This window comes from Saprolegnia diclina (genome assembly GCF_000281045.1).
Source record: "Saprolegnia diclina VS20 unplaced genomic scaffold supercont1.3, whole genome shotgun sequence".
Lineage (NCBI taxonomy): Eukaryota > Oomycota > Saprolegniomycetes > Saprolegniales > Saprolegniaceae > Saprolegnia > Saprolegnia diclina.
The window spans coordinates 1-13,569 of NW_008246070.1; the positions used below are offsets into that span (position 1 = coordinate 1).

Consider the following 13,569-nt stretch of genomic DNA (forward strand, 5'->3'; position numbering starts at 1 on the left):
CGATCTTAGTTTGGAGTGCGTTGTGCCTCTCAGATGGCACTACGATCTTAGTTTGGCGCGCGTCTTGGGTCGCGTCTCGCTACCGCCGTACGCCTCGCAAGCAAGCGCACCCTCGCTTTACATGCTCTCCAAAGCGTCCTCTACTATTATGCCAAGTCTTGGACATTTCGTTTTTGAACGCAAAGTGGTCGATCGCGCGGCCTGGCGATGCTGCACCGGATATCCGGATAATGTGGCTAATAACACGCAAGCTGTCGCGGCGCGTTCCCGCTTGCGATTTTATGGCAAACCTCGGTCAAAATACAAAATGGCTCCTACGTCGTAGAGTGATTAAGTTTGCTTTGTATAGCACGGAGCACCAAGTTGCACCGTCGTGCGCGGCCTACAACGCATGAAACTCGTATCCAAAGTGATGCTGAATTGCACTATTTGCGGCATCATGAGGAACTTGTACATGGCACATGCCATTTTCAACGAATGAAACGCATCAGAAGCTCTCTTGCCGTCGCCACTTGAGAGTATACGAGCGCAATTGGATATGCTATTTGAGTTGCGTTTATAGGCAGCTAGTACGTAATTGTTTCTACTTGGCGCCTTCGTCGTCACTGTCGTCTTCGTTGAGCTTGAGCTTGAGCTTGAGCTTGGAGGGAACGCGGCGGCCGTTCTCGACGAGAAGCTTGCCTGGCTCGCATCGCTACGCGGTTGACGACCTTGGCGTCCGTGAGGCCCACAGCGAGCGCCGAGACAAGCGCCGCGTCGACCTTGACCGCGAGGCCAACTTGACGAGCGAGTTCTCATCGCAAGCGTGGTGGCAACCCACGTCGGCACCGGCGAGAGACTGAGCAAGCCCGATGCTACCAGCGCCGCCGAGTGGCGAAGCGTTCAAAGCTCCGTCGACGGCTGCACGAGCTCCTGGACCATCGCGACACCATGCTATGCGCTGCCGCGCTCTCGCTCGGCAGCGCATACGCCGGAGGTCGTCGTCCGTGATGAGGAGGCGCGAAGGGCGTCCTCCACCGCGAGTACAGCCGACGCCGAGACCTTGGCGCTGACGCGGGTGTGATTCGCAACAAGCGCGTCAAGGCTGGCCTCCTGGACGCCGCCCGTCGTCGACGCAGCCTTGTCCGTGAGCTCGGCAATGAGCGGGTCCATACTTCACAGTTGTGACCACTGCTCATGGTCACTGAAGTTATCTTCCGAACGGCGGTGCTGCCATGCTACCCGGTAGCATTGCGGGCCGTGTCGGAGTCGATTTGAAACTCAACTGAAATGGATGTTTCTATTGGCTCGATTTTAAATTATTTATAGCCAATCACAAGACTACGTCTTATATAGTGTGCGTATCCACTGCACCACAACGAATCGCAACCCACAGACTCGCCAACCCCACGTAGCAGATATGTAGGCCTCTCTACACACTCACTGAACGGCGTACATGTTGTTTCCGACGCTGAACGCGGCGTAATCACGCGTAAATCCATTTTTCATTTTTTGAGGTGGTGGCACAATTGCTCAAGTACTCTACATGAAATCGCGGGGTTTGAAAGCTCCAAGAGCCCCGATTCCGGCTGCCACAGTTGGCTATGGATCTCGACCCGATGTGCGACCAGTTTGTTGGGCCGCGCCGTTGCTTGGGCGCTCACACCAAACTCAAACTGCCGAGCGTCGGTTTTCCCAAAATGCGGCACGATATTTCGATTGAAAATAGGTTGAAATCGCGGAAACTGAGGACGCCATCTTGTTTTGTTAATGTTGGAGAGCGTGTTGCATGTGGCCGAGAGCTGTGGCCGAGGAAGGCATCGCGCCTGCGATATGCCCCGTAATGAAACCTGACTGTCATACAGTATTTCAGTGTAAAAAAATACACACTATATCCTAGCCAAGCACCAGTGTTCTTGCCCCATTTTAAGTTTTTGTGGGCCATCGTCGCGCAGGACCGCCAGCACGTATGTGGCAAGCCGTGCGCAGGCCTCGGGCCGCGGGCTCATGCAACGTTGATGTAGGCGTGGCGCAGCTTCAGCATCCGTGACGAGCCACCGATGCGGCCCTAGGGCGGAGCCCTGGCCTCTCGCGCGTCGGCCACGCGACCGCCTCCGAGATGCGCTTGTACGAGTTCCCAAGACCTGCGACGACGCTGGGAGCGACGCCACGTTATCTAGCATCGTGAGCGCCACGGCATCATGCGCTTGCGCGTCCAGATCGGCCAGCGCTACGGCCGCATTCGACCTACGGCGGGTCGCGCGCTCGTCACTGCCGCCACACTCTACGTACATCTCGGGCGTCGACGCGCGACTCGTGTCTCGGCGCGAAGCTTGCATGCGGCTCGTCGCGCCGGCTGTCGCGCGCTGCACTCGAATCCATTGCCATGCCGAGCTTTTTCCTCTTCTTTGTCCTCCATGGCAGACTGCTGGGGGCCAACGTCGACACGCACTACTGACGGCGGCAAGACACGTGTCTTTGTAATCACCGAGCCACACAGAGATGCCAGGGACATCAATAGTCCGCAACGACGCCCTTGCCGTAACTCACCAGAACGAGTGCCAAGGCTCGAAGCGCCATATACTGGCTCGCGTTGAATATCTAGCTGATTTATGTTGGAATAAAACAGCAATTGTTGGCGAGTTTCAAAACAAATACTTGCAGGCCTTTGATAGCCACGTGCGTCGACATACAACCTCTCTCGAGCTAGAGAAAGCGTCCCTGAAAATATCACAGCGATTGGAGAAGGTTGCAAAAGTTTGGATTTGGCCCGAGCATTGTGAGCTATAAGCACCTCGCTCCAATCGATCCACAGGATGTGCTGGACGCAGTAACGCCATGAATGTTGCTAGGAATCGCAATCTTGATCCACCGGAAGGGGAAATCGTCGCTACAAGTGCAAAATACGAAGACTACAGCGAGTCAATGCAGTCATTAGCATTTTAACGTTAAAAGCGCTTTGTATTTGAGCATTGCGCGCGTTTGAGGTCTGCAACGATGACGAACCGCAGTTTGCTTTGCTCGCCAAAGTGTTTTCTATCACTGTACTAGCTATGGATGATTCCATTTCAAACGTGATGGTGTCGACAAGAGGCGTCGGTGCCGTGGCGTCCTGCCGCTCAGATGACACTACGGTCTTAGTTTGGAGTGCGTCGTGCCTGTAAGACGGCATTACGATCTTAGTTTGGCGCGCATCTTGGATCGCGTCTCGCTACCGGTGCACGCTTCGTACGTTGACGCAACCACGCTTTCTGTCCTCTTCAGAGCCGCTTTACTGCCTGAATCAAGTACGCACGGTCAACAGCATCATGCAGCACATGACGAGGCGCAGTTGTGTCGCCACCTTTATTCTCCGGTGGCCGATGATGCCATCCATCATCAGACAATTTTGCGAGCTATGCCCCTAGCTTAGACTAGCTTTTTTCATTTGTAGTTCGTCCAACAATACGTCAATCTCCTACATTGCAATCTAGGGCGTGCTGTCCTTCGAGATGCGCCTTGATGCGCACGTACATCCAGCTGCATTTGCGATTGGCGGTCACGCGAGATCGTGTCCTTGACGCTCTTCTGAGCGAATACAATACGAGTGGAAGATGTACATTAATCGGTCAACGGGAACGCGTGGCGCGACGCTGCAAACAGGGGATGGTCTTCGGGGACGCGCCACGTCGTCGGTAGTTCTACTGCGTAGATGCACCAGCGCTTGATGTCGAGTGCGAAGAAGCGGTTCTTGTAGCGATACGTGAGTATGCCGTTGAGGACGGCGGAGGCGCGGTCAAGGTAGTAGACGTTGCCAAACGTCCAGTGCGCGTCGAAGAAGAGGTACTTGGCGCCCGCACAGAGCATGCGCGAGTCGCTGCTCGTCGGAGACGATGCGTGGCGCAGATAGTTCCAGGCCGCGAAGAAGCACACCACGTTACAGGCCACGACGACACTTACAATCAGAACGAGTCGGTCTACGTGGCCGATGACAATGTTGCCGCTGGTGCAGACGACTTGAAAGTCGAGGTCCGCGAGGCTACATTTGTGGTCAATGGTGACGGCGTGCCCAACGGGCGAAAAATAGCTGAGCGACGCGGTGATGAACCACACGAGAAGGCTGTTGGGTGTCGCGTAGTACGTCGTGTGCGCGCGCGTGAAGACCATCGCGACGTCGTTGACGATAGCGACAAGCCACGTGACTTCGGTCGCAACGAGCCACGTCTTGTACCACGCATTGGGCGCCTCGACGAAGCGAGTGACGTAGCCCGAGTACGAAAGCTCGATGGTACCAGTCGCTAGCAGCGTCACGGCCGAGATACTTCGGATCGCAAGCAGCGGCCGACCCACCCACACCATGCCGCCGACGCGGTTGAGCTCGAGAAGGTTAAACGCCTCGACGTAGCCGCGTGCAATGTAAATGTAGAGTTGGACGAGGCAGGCGATGCTGATCATGACGATCGTCACGTACGTGGAGGCAAGACGCGAGTACTGAGCGAGCTCAATGGGTAATTCCCAGGCCTGCGCGTCCTGCGTCAACGGCGCTTCGTAATCAGTGAGGAGCGTCAGGTTCCCAGCGTCGCCGACAAATGCTACAACCTCTCGGTTCCCGAGGACCCAGTCGTACATAAAGCACCAGGCGTAAAAGTCAAATGACGACGATGGCTGAAAGAGCGGTTGCGTCGCAAGCTGCAGCGTCGAAGTACCGGGATAGCGCGCGTACTGCATGAACGAGATGTGAAGCAAATCAAGGTCATGTCGAAACCGAACGCCGAGCTCGTTGGCATCGCGGATCGCGGCCGGGAGGTATGTTGTCACAAATTCCGATATTTGGTGTAAATATGCTGGACACGCGGCGAGGTTGGTTGGGTCGTGCGCGCATATATTTGCATGGGCAGACGCGTTGCTAATAGCGTTGGCAAGCAAGGCGGCAACGACGAGGTGGTCAGTCGTCGGCGCGATCTTGGCGTCCAAGCCCGTCGTCATCGAGCAAGTCGCCGTGAATGCGACGACATTCTTCATACCGGATGTGATGACCGTGTCGCCGCTGGTGCTCGGCAGCGCAGGGCACAGCGGTGAGCCTCCAAACGCTGCAATGGGAGCCTCCAACCACGGTGCGGGCACAGGGTACAGCGCGTCGACAGTAGAAATCGCAAAAAACTGAGCCTGCGCCGAGCGATTGGCATCAAGTGCAATGCGCAGACCGGTTAAAAGAAGGCGGCACACTTCCGAGATGCGTGGTGGCACAGCCACGTAGGTGCTGTCGATGGTGCCGTATGGCCCAAGCGCGTCGGCGATGAGCTGCGGCGCCTCTGAAAGCGGAGCGATGAGCTCTCCAGCCAGCACGAGTAGCGTTTGACGCGTGGCATTGGCAAAGGCGTAGTTGGCACTCGTCGGAAGGAGGCTGCGACCGTGGATGCCACTGTTGTTGGTCAAAATGGCGCTCAAATCCTTTGCGAGTGGCCAATTCATCTTGAACGAGGTCTGCTGTCGAAGGCGGAAAGTGCCGTTTTGAGCTTGGAGCGTGAAGGCGTATTGGAATCCATAGGCATTCTCGATCGTGTACGTGTTCTGGAGCCCAATGAGCTTGAAGTTCTGCCACGCTGGCGTAAAGTGCGTCACGTCCCTGCGGCGCCAGTAGGCAACTTCCCCAAAAATTGAAGTGTGTGCTTGGATCGTATTGGTGAGCCAGCGCCGGCCGTCGGGGGAGGTTTGCAGGTCGTTTCCAAAGGCAATGCCAAAGGCGTCGCCCCAGCACGCAAACCAGTCGGCCCAAACGACGTTGCGCAGAACGGCCTCCACGTACACTGCGGCATTGTCGGCATATGCAACGCAGCGCTCTTGTCGCGCGCGTGAACTCGCCAATGCCCACGTTCGGTTGGCGTCCAGAAAACAGTACGACGATGCGAGCCACGGTGCGCTACATGCATCCATGTGTCGCAGGGCTGAGATTGCAGCGTCGAGCGACGTCGCCTCTGTGTACTGCAGCCGCGCGCCGAACAGAAGAGAGCCAGAAAGCACGCCGTGTGAATGGTCAAAGAGACCGGGTTGCAGTAGGAAGGGAGCGTCGAGTCGGAAACTGCCAGAGGTAACACCGAGGACGAGCTGTTGGTTGAACCAGTTGGCAAAACATGTGTGGATGCCGTTGATGCTAAAGGTGGCCCACTTGAGGTCGTTTGCGAGGTTGACGCTGGCCACTTGGAGGTACGAGACGCTGCTACCGATTGAGAAGGCGACGTACCAGAGACCAAGCAGCGTCAGGCCGCGGTGGAAATGGAACGGCCACTTGGGCGGGCGGTGCGTCCACGTGAGCTCCCTCGATGTCTTTTGAAAGCGCAATCGAGGGGGGCGCAGTAGGTACGTGGAGCCATCATGGCAGTACGGCTCTTCCTGGAAGACGCGCCAGAGTCTCAAATCAAAGACATACTTGGTGCCAAAGACACGCAGCGGGATGAGCGCGCACAGCACGGACGACACTTCGTCCATGGACCACGAGGTGCGCGGATGCCAAGAGGTGACAACGCCACTCGACGTTGTCGAGAGCAGAATTGGTATCGCATGGGGCGGCACTGGGTGGTATCGACGCCATAGCAACGTCAACAGAAACGGCCCAAGCGCACTTGCGGCTTGAATCCAAAGCAGCGTCGTGAAGCGGTCATTGCTGCCGACGTAGATGGTTCCCGCAGAGCACGAGACGGCGTAGTCCATACTGTGACTATCGCAGTTGCGTGAGAGGGTACCCGAGAGCAGCACCGGACTCACGACCGACAATAAGATCGTAGATATCCACGCCTGAAGGCTCGTAGCCCCGGCGTACGTGGCCGTGGCCGTCGGCGATAAAATCTGAATGACGTCGATTCCAACATAGGCCATCCAGTTGGCCTCGCCCGCAACCAGCGCAATCTGGACCAGCGATAGCGTCGTTGTGCGTAGTCGCGTAAAAGGTCCGTGACGCACCAAGCTGGTCTGAGCCGAGCTCAGCATGGCGGCTGCGGTGATGCCGCGCAGGAGCATGATGGGTCGCCCGACATACCCCATGCCCACGACGCGGTTGAATTGAAAGAGGTTGCGACCAAGAATGCGAAATCGGAGCCGTGCGCCGTGCAGAACGCAGAGAAGCGCCACGAGACCCAACACGACGCTCGCGTACGCGGTCGTGTAGATGGCGATCTGCGACGCGTTCTTGACAAAGCGGGTGCCCCCGCTAGTGGGTAGTTTTTGGGCGTCGTAGGACGCCGAGATGAGTGCGATTGACGACGCGTCGCCTTCCACCGAGAGCACCTCGCGCCGGCCTTGCACCCAGTCGTAGAGCATGATCCAGCCGTAGACTGCGAATGTCGTATCATCGAGGAGCGGCTGCTGCAAGAGCGACCACGTCGATCGATTCTGCGCAAATTGGATGACTTGTGGCTGAAGCGGACGAATACTCTTTGACGCGTTGCTAAAGGCAGAGGACGGCAGCACTTGCCCAGCATCCCGCACAACGTCTCCGAGTATTTGCACCGACAGCTCTGGCACTGCACAGGCGGCGAAAAGAGCTGCCTCTGGGCGTAGCGCAACTAGAAACGGGTGTGGAGTAACACAAGCATCGTCAAAGTCGAATGCAGCTTGCACATAGTCCGTGCCGGGCATATGCAAACACAAAAGGCTGCCGCCAAAGAATGGCATGTGCTGTTGCCAATGCTGCGGCGTCGGTAGCAGCGCATCGACGCTCTTTCGTGCCGTAAACTCGGCCAGGAAAGCAGAGTCCGAGGCCAGTCGAGCGTACAATGAGGCTTGAAACGCAAGGTAAGTGTCGCGCAACGCCGTCGGTGGTGAAACATAAAAGGCGTCGATAGCCAGCAACGGCCCCACAGAGATTTGCACGGCGCTTGTCTGGTTGTGACAGACGCCGCCGGCATCGCAGAGGCCAAACCAAGCGACAAAGTCCACCGAGGTGTTGTTGACGAGACTCACGTTGAGCTGGGTAGCGGCCCACATATCAACAAAAGGTAGCCAGAACTGCACAATCGACGTCCACGCACCCGCGCTACGAGGCCGACTCTTGAGCGTCACCTGCTGCTCGTAGCCAAGAGCGTTGGCAAGAGCAATGGTCTCGGAAACGCCGGGCTGCCACCGGTTGGTCCACTGCAACTGGAAGATTTCAATGCCCATGGACGTCCAAAGATCGTTCTCGGATGTCGTTGACGTCACCGCGCGTGCCGAGGACGTGGAAGCGAGCCATGCCCGCCCTAGGACGCTAGCCTCGAGCGTCGACTGAACTGCTACTGTGAACCAGTTGCCAGGACCGCCCCACGTCGCCTGGAAGTCTTCCCATTGGACGTTGCGCAAGACGGCCTCCAGATAGACGGCGCCGTTTCGAGCGTAGCGTTGCTGGCAACGCGCTTGCCGACGCGCTGTGTGTGCGAGGTGGAAGGTCTGGTTGAAGTCGACGAAGCAATACTGCGTGCTCATGCGGAGACTCCAAGGTGCGCTGAGCGAGCGCAAGTTGGCAATGGCATAGCGCACGCTCATAAGTTCATGAAACGTGAGATGCCGCACGTAAGTAGGGTACAAGCTCGTGGAGGACGAGCTAGCGTCGTACGCCTTGCGCTGCATGGCCGCGTCTGCGAGGAGGTCGAGCGGCCCTGACGCACTCGTGGCAAGCGCTACATTGGTGGCATCGACGAGAAAGGCTTCGTAACCGCTCAGGTTGTAGCCCGGCCACCAGAGATCGTTGGCAAACGCCGGTGCGAGGAGCGCCAAGTAGAACCAGCCGCACGTCAACGAGAAGAAGACGTAGCAAAAGCCGCAAGTGACGCGCACCATATCCCACCGACCGTGGAGGTGATGCGGCACGAGGTCGCTTCGCGGCGCGGACTCGAGTGGCGCCACTTGCATCCCGTCCGTTTCTCCCTCTGCGATCGTTTCAGCCGAGAAGACGAACAAAGTGCCCTCCGTCGATGCCGATTTTTGACTGATTCGAATCGTCCGGTGTGCGCTTCATTGAGATGGGTGGGGTTGAGCTCGTAGTCTAGACAAGTCAACCCCAAAGGAGAGCAATACCTTCAACAGTGTCCGCAGCTCACATGACTATAATTAGCAAATTGATTGAAATGCCGGCAAGTGGGAAGCGGGTGCGTAGCGGGCCGGTGCGGTGGATGGTCAAGTCGCCAACGAGGCAGGCACCTCGGTGGAGCCTTTTTCAAGCCGTCGCACCCGCACTTTCGGTCACGTCTCTGCGTCATAGCTCGACCTAATTGAGCCAGATGCTACTGACAAGGGCTCGGCGCGCGCAACACCGCGTCCGGGTTGCAACGACGCTACTCTTGAGCGTTGTCCTGTCGTGGGTCGCCGTCTTCTATTTAGTGCGCCCGAGGTCGAGCGGCCTCACGAATACGTTCAATGGCGTCCAGATCTCTCAGCTGCATCCTTTCACCGTCATCGACCACGACAACCTCCGCTTCTTCAGCCTTCCTCTCCGTCCTTAATTTTAACGGCGCCAAGATGCTTTTGGGCCTCCAAGCTCCGAATCCGTGTTTTGACGTGCTTGAATACATGGACCATGGCTACACTAACCTCGTCACGTCCGAGTACATTTGGCTCGGCCCGCAGCTTGCCACATACATTGCGCAGTTCGTGGTCGTTCTCGTGGCCCTTGGGTCGGTCAAGAGCGATATTTCAGTCTCGATCCTCGTCGACTTGGTCGCGGGGACAACGTACGCGCTGGTGCTGCTTGTGTTTTCGCTCCTCGGCAAGTATTACCTCGTCTTCAACCTCAGTAGCATCCTCACGTCCGACTCGCTTGTCTCGATGAGCCTCATTTCTGTCACTTCGTTCTACCACAATTTGATCGTGTCCCATGTCTGGCCATCCAAGCTTTTCGTCGCAATCACGCCGAGCGTCATTCGAACTGGCGTCGTCCATCGCGGGCTTCTCACCCTTCTGGCGTTGACCGTCACGGCCACGGAGGTGTGTCTCGGCTGCACCTACAACGAGAGCGTTCAGATCGGGACGAACCCGACGCCGTGTGTCTTTGGAACTGGCGACTGCTTCAACGCCATCAACCTTCCCGTTGTCGCATGCGTTGTGGGATACCCATGTCTGCTCACTCTGTACACCGTTGCTATTACGACGTACGTTCGACGGCAACCGCGTGCGCTTTTCGTCGCCGCCGAATGGATGAGCTTCAGACAAGTCGAGCTCGAGACTACGCCCAACCACGTTCCAGCAACGACGTTCGAGACCTTTTGCTGCGACAAGCGCCTCGACCAGCTCCTCCAGGCACGCTATCTCTGCGTCGACGTCCCGTCCGGAAAAATCGGGACGCCATCCTCGCAGTCATGACGCTCGGGTTTGTGCCGATGCGGTCAGGGCTCCTTCTTCGGTTCAAAGACTACCTCACACTCGCGATCGTTCGCTTCTTGCCGGCCAGGTGGAAGCGACGGCTGCGCATCTTGATCCCGATCGCGACCATTTCGCGGGGCAGCATCAACGGCCCCGTCACGTTTATACAAGTTAGCGACCTCCCCGTCGACGATCTGCGTGTTAGCGCGCTGCAATGCATCGTATAGTCCATTCCATCGAGCGCGTTTCAAGTGCCGACGCGGAGGGTTAGGGGTGGCACCTGAATATAACATGCAAAGCGTGTAGCAACGGACAAAAACGGCCGTCGTAAAGGCAATGCCGGGTGTGCCGGTGGTACCAGGGCCATACACGGTGCATGTGCCGCTTCCCCAAGGCGCGCGCTGGTATCGGCGCCACGTCGGGTACCTCTATCTGGCTTGGACGCTGAGTACGAGTGCATGGTATCTCGCCATCTTGGACCCGAGCGCCACGAACGACCACTGGTGGCCCAGCTTTGCTACGCGCACGACACAAACGTTCTTGGGGGACGTCTTCAACGCCCAGCTACGGCTCGGCCAAACGGGCGCGTTTTCTCTCTGCTCAGACCGCTTCAGCATGGCCAAGTCGTACGCGGCTCCTGCGACGTTTATGGACGTCGATCCCGCGTCACCGCGCCGTATTTTGCAGTCGACGACGTCGTCGATGGAGACTGCGATTGCCGTGATGCGCACCAACACACTCGACATCAACATCCGCATGTTTGCACAGTACTGCTGGGCCGACTTGGATCGGCGCTACGAGCTCTCGACGTCGGCCGGGCGCGCGTCGCGGTGCCAGCAGCAATATCGCGACAACGCGGGCGTGTATCTCGAAGCCATGCTGCGCAATGTCGATGCAGCGCTGTTGACCACGGACGACTTTGCGATGCCGCTGCAAGTGGCTGTCTTTCGAGGCATCGCCGCCGCCTCATCGGCGGGCAAGGCGTGGGTTGCTGCTGTGATGACGCACACGTGGCTCTCGGTGGCGGACGAAGTCGCGCACTGGCGAGGATGCAATCTGAGCTACTGGCGGACGCAAGTCACCAACTACTACCAGCAAGGGCTCCAGAGCAGTATTGTCATTGTCAACGCGCTCGGTCACGAGCAGCGCGTCACGATTGCGCAAATTTCGTTTGTGCAGCGCCCGCTGTCGCAGTGGACGTTTGCAAGCGGCTACAACGGGTTCTGGAACGACCTATGGCAATGCGAATACAAAAACTGCAGCCTCGTACGAGGCATTCCGCCGATTCTCGACGACTGGGAGAGCATCAACTACGGCACGAGCGACAACGCCTCGGTGCTGATCTCGCTCGTGCACAACCACATTGGCTCGTTTGGAAATCTGGATCTGACATTGGTGCAGATACCTGCAGCGCTCGCGACCCTCTTCTTTGCCGTACAAGCCATGCAGAGCCAACTGCGGCTGCCAGAAGTGGCCAAAATATCCGTGGGCGCCGTGCCGCCATCGTGGAGACTTTGGAATGCAACGTACTTTGGCGGCAACCCAATGTGCATTGGCACGTCGGGCCAGACGTTTGTGCAGCCGCCAATCGGCTTTTACGACGCGTGCGCGACCGAGAGTGAGGACGTGTATGCGCTCGACACTGCGGCAACATTTTTCGCTATCGTGGCCATGTCGCTGGACAAATCTCAGGTTGCAGACGTCTGTAGTCTCTGCAGCGACGGCACCGGGGCTTGCACGACTCTGCTAACAACAACCCTAACCGCGGTCCCGGACGGCACTGCCCTAGCACAGATGGCGTCGTCGGCCGTCGCCAATCTGAGTTTGTCGATGCTGCAGTTTGCGTCGGTCAACGATACCCCCGTGTTTTTGGAGGAAGCCCTCTTTCCGGCCGCGTTCACACCCTGGACGTTCTTTAGCTGGACCATTCTCTACGACTGGCTCCAGGGTCGCCGAGAAGTCTACCAATTGGAGGGCAACGTCAGGTCGTTCACGCTACCCACACGCCGGCACGACTACCTGGCGCTTCCTGCCAACCCGCTTGAGATGCCGCAGAAGGTGTGTTTGTACATTTGGTACATGGTGTTTTACATCACACTGCTCCTTGGCGCTGTTATCGTATGTATTTTGGTGTGCCGAGACCGTCGGTCGCGCGCCTCGAGCTACGACCTCTTCTTCTACAACCGCGTCGTGGGCTCCATCTGGATCGGACGGCCACTCCTGCTCCTACGCGGGTGCTCGGCTCTTGCGCTTTTGAGTACGTCGCCCGTCGTCCTCAGCGAATCGGGTGGGATGACCAAATTCATTTTTGAGCCGAGGTCCCTGCCGAACATTATGATCATTGCAAGCGAGGCGACTTGGGTTTCGTACGTCCTCGTCGACTTCCTCCTGCCTCTCACGGGACGTTTTGCCAAATTATATGCGCCGTACAGCAGCTCGTTCGCATGGTCGATTCTTGTGCTCTGGGAAGTCGCATCGCCGTACGAAGCGATCGCAATTGTTGGTCACGACTGCGATATTGTTGAGCTGGGCCATCAAGCGCGCTGCACCGGTGGCACCGTGGCCATCGGCAGCTGGACGCATTTTCTCGGGGGCTCCCTCGTGACGGTAATCTGTGTGCTGCTGCCGATCGCCATTGGCTGGGTGGCCAAGGGACGCGTGCGATTGGCCACGAATCATGCGCTCGTGCCCGCGGCTGCCGACGTCTTTCTCTCGCACGCGCGCAGCTTCTCGTCGCGCCTTGACTCGACGACAGCGATCATGACGGGCATCATTCCGTTGCGGCGCAAGCTCTTTGACATCAAAATATGGCTCGTGCTCGATCGACCGCAGCTGGCCAACATGCTGCCGCAAACAATCACCAACCCTATGACGACGACAACGTCGTCCCGTCTCGTGAACCCCACTCGGCCGAACTACGCTCTAATTCTACGGGCAATCGCAGGCGTGATGTACGTCCTGTTCTCGGTCGGAGGTAGCTACACGTTCATTTACGTGTCCGAGACAGCGATGGCCAACGACTTTATCTGGGCGTCCTTTGGCTCGAGCAGTCACCAGACGTTTTTGGCCAACTGGTTTTCGAGGCAGCTTCAGATCACGTCGGCCGCAGCATCCGTCGACGTTACCAAACGCGCGTTTGCCGACGACTCGAACGCCTACAACGAATCATCGACGACAGTGCAAGCCACTGTGCTCTACGCAAGCATGATTCAAGACGAAGCCAACTCGCTTGCCAACGTCATTGCGGGTCTGCGCACCATGGACGGCTGCTTGACGCCCTGGATC

At 57.7% G+C, this 13,569-nt stretch overlaps 3 protein-coding genes across 3 annotated transcripts in view; 2 read left to right on the top strand and 1 right to left on the bottom strand.

Moving 5' to 3' along the window:
• Positions 1-3,560: 3,560 nt before the first annotated feature.
• SDRG_01095 (hypothetical protein) lies at positions 3,561-8,875 on the bottom strand. Its single transcript, XM_008606608.1, has one exon. The coding sequence runs from the start codon at positions 8,836-8,838 to the stop codon at positions 3,580-3,582; it is 5,259 nt and encodes a 1,752-aa protein (XP_008604830.1). The 5' UTR covers positions 8,839-8,875; the 3' UTR covers positions 3,561-3,579.
• A 569-nt stretch (positions 8,876-9,444) lies between these two features.
• Positions 9,445-10,561, top strand: SDRG_01096 (hypothetical protein; the record flags this gene model as incomplete). Its single annotated transcript, XM_008606609.1, has 1 exon — positions 9,445-10,561. One exon carries the CDS (start codon positions 9,445-9,447, stop codon positions 10,282-10,284), a length of 840 nt encoding a protein of 279 aa, XP_008604831.1. The 3' UTR covers positions 10,285-10,561.
• Positions 10,562-10,620: 59 nt separating this feature from the next.
• Positions 10,621-13,569, top strand: part of SDRG_01097 (hypothetical protein) — a gene marked incomplete at its 5' end in the record, with an annotated part of 5,230 nt that continues 2,281 nt past the window's right edge. The window contains 2 exons of the mRNA XM_008606610.1: positions 10,621-13,235; positions 13,263-13,531. Coding sequence (XP_008604832.1) covers positions 10,621-13,235; positions 13,263-13,531 — 2,884 coding nt within the window. The remainder of the gene's footprint in view (positions 13,236-13,262; positions 13,532-13,569) is intronic.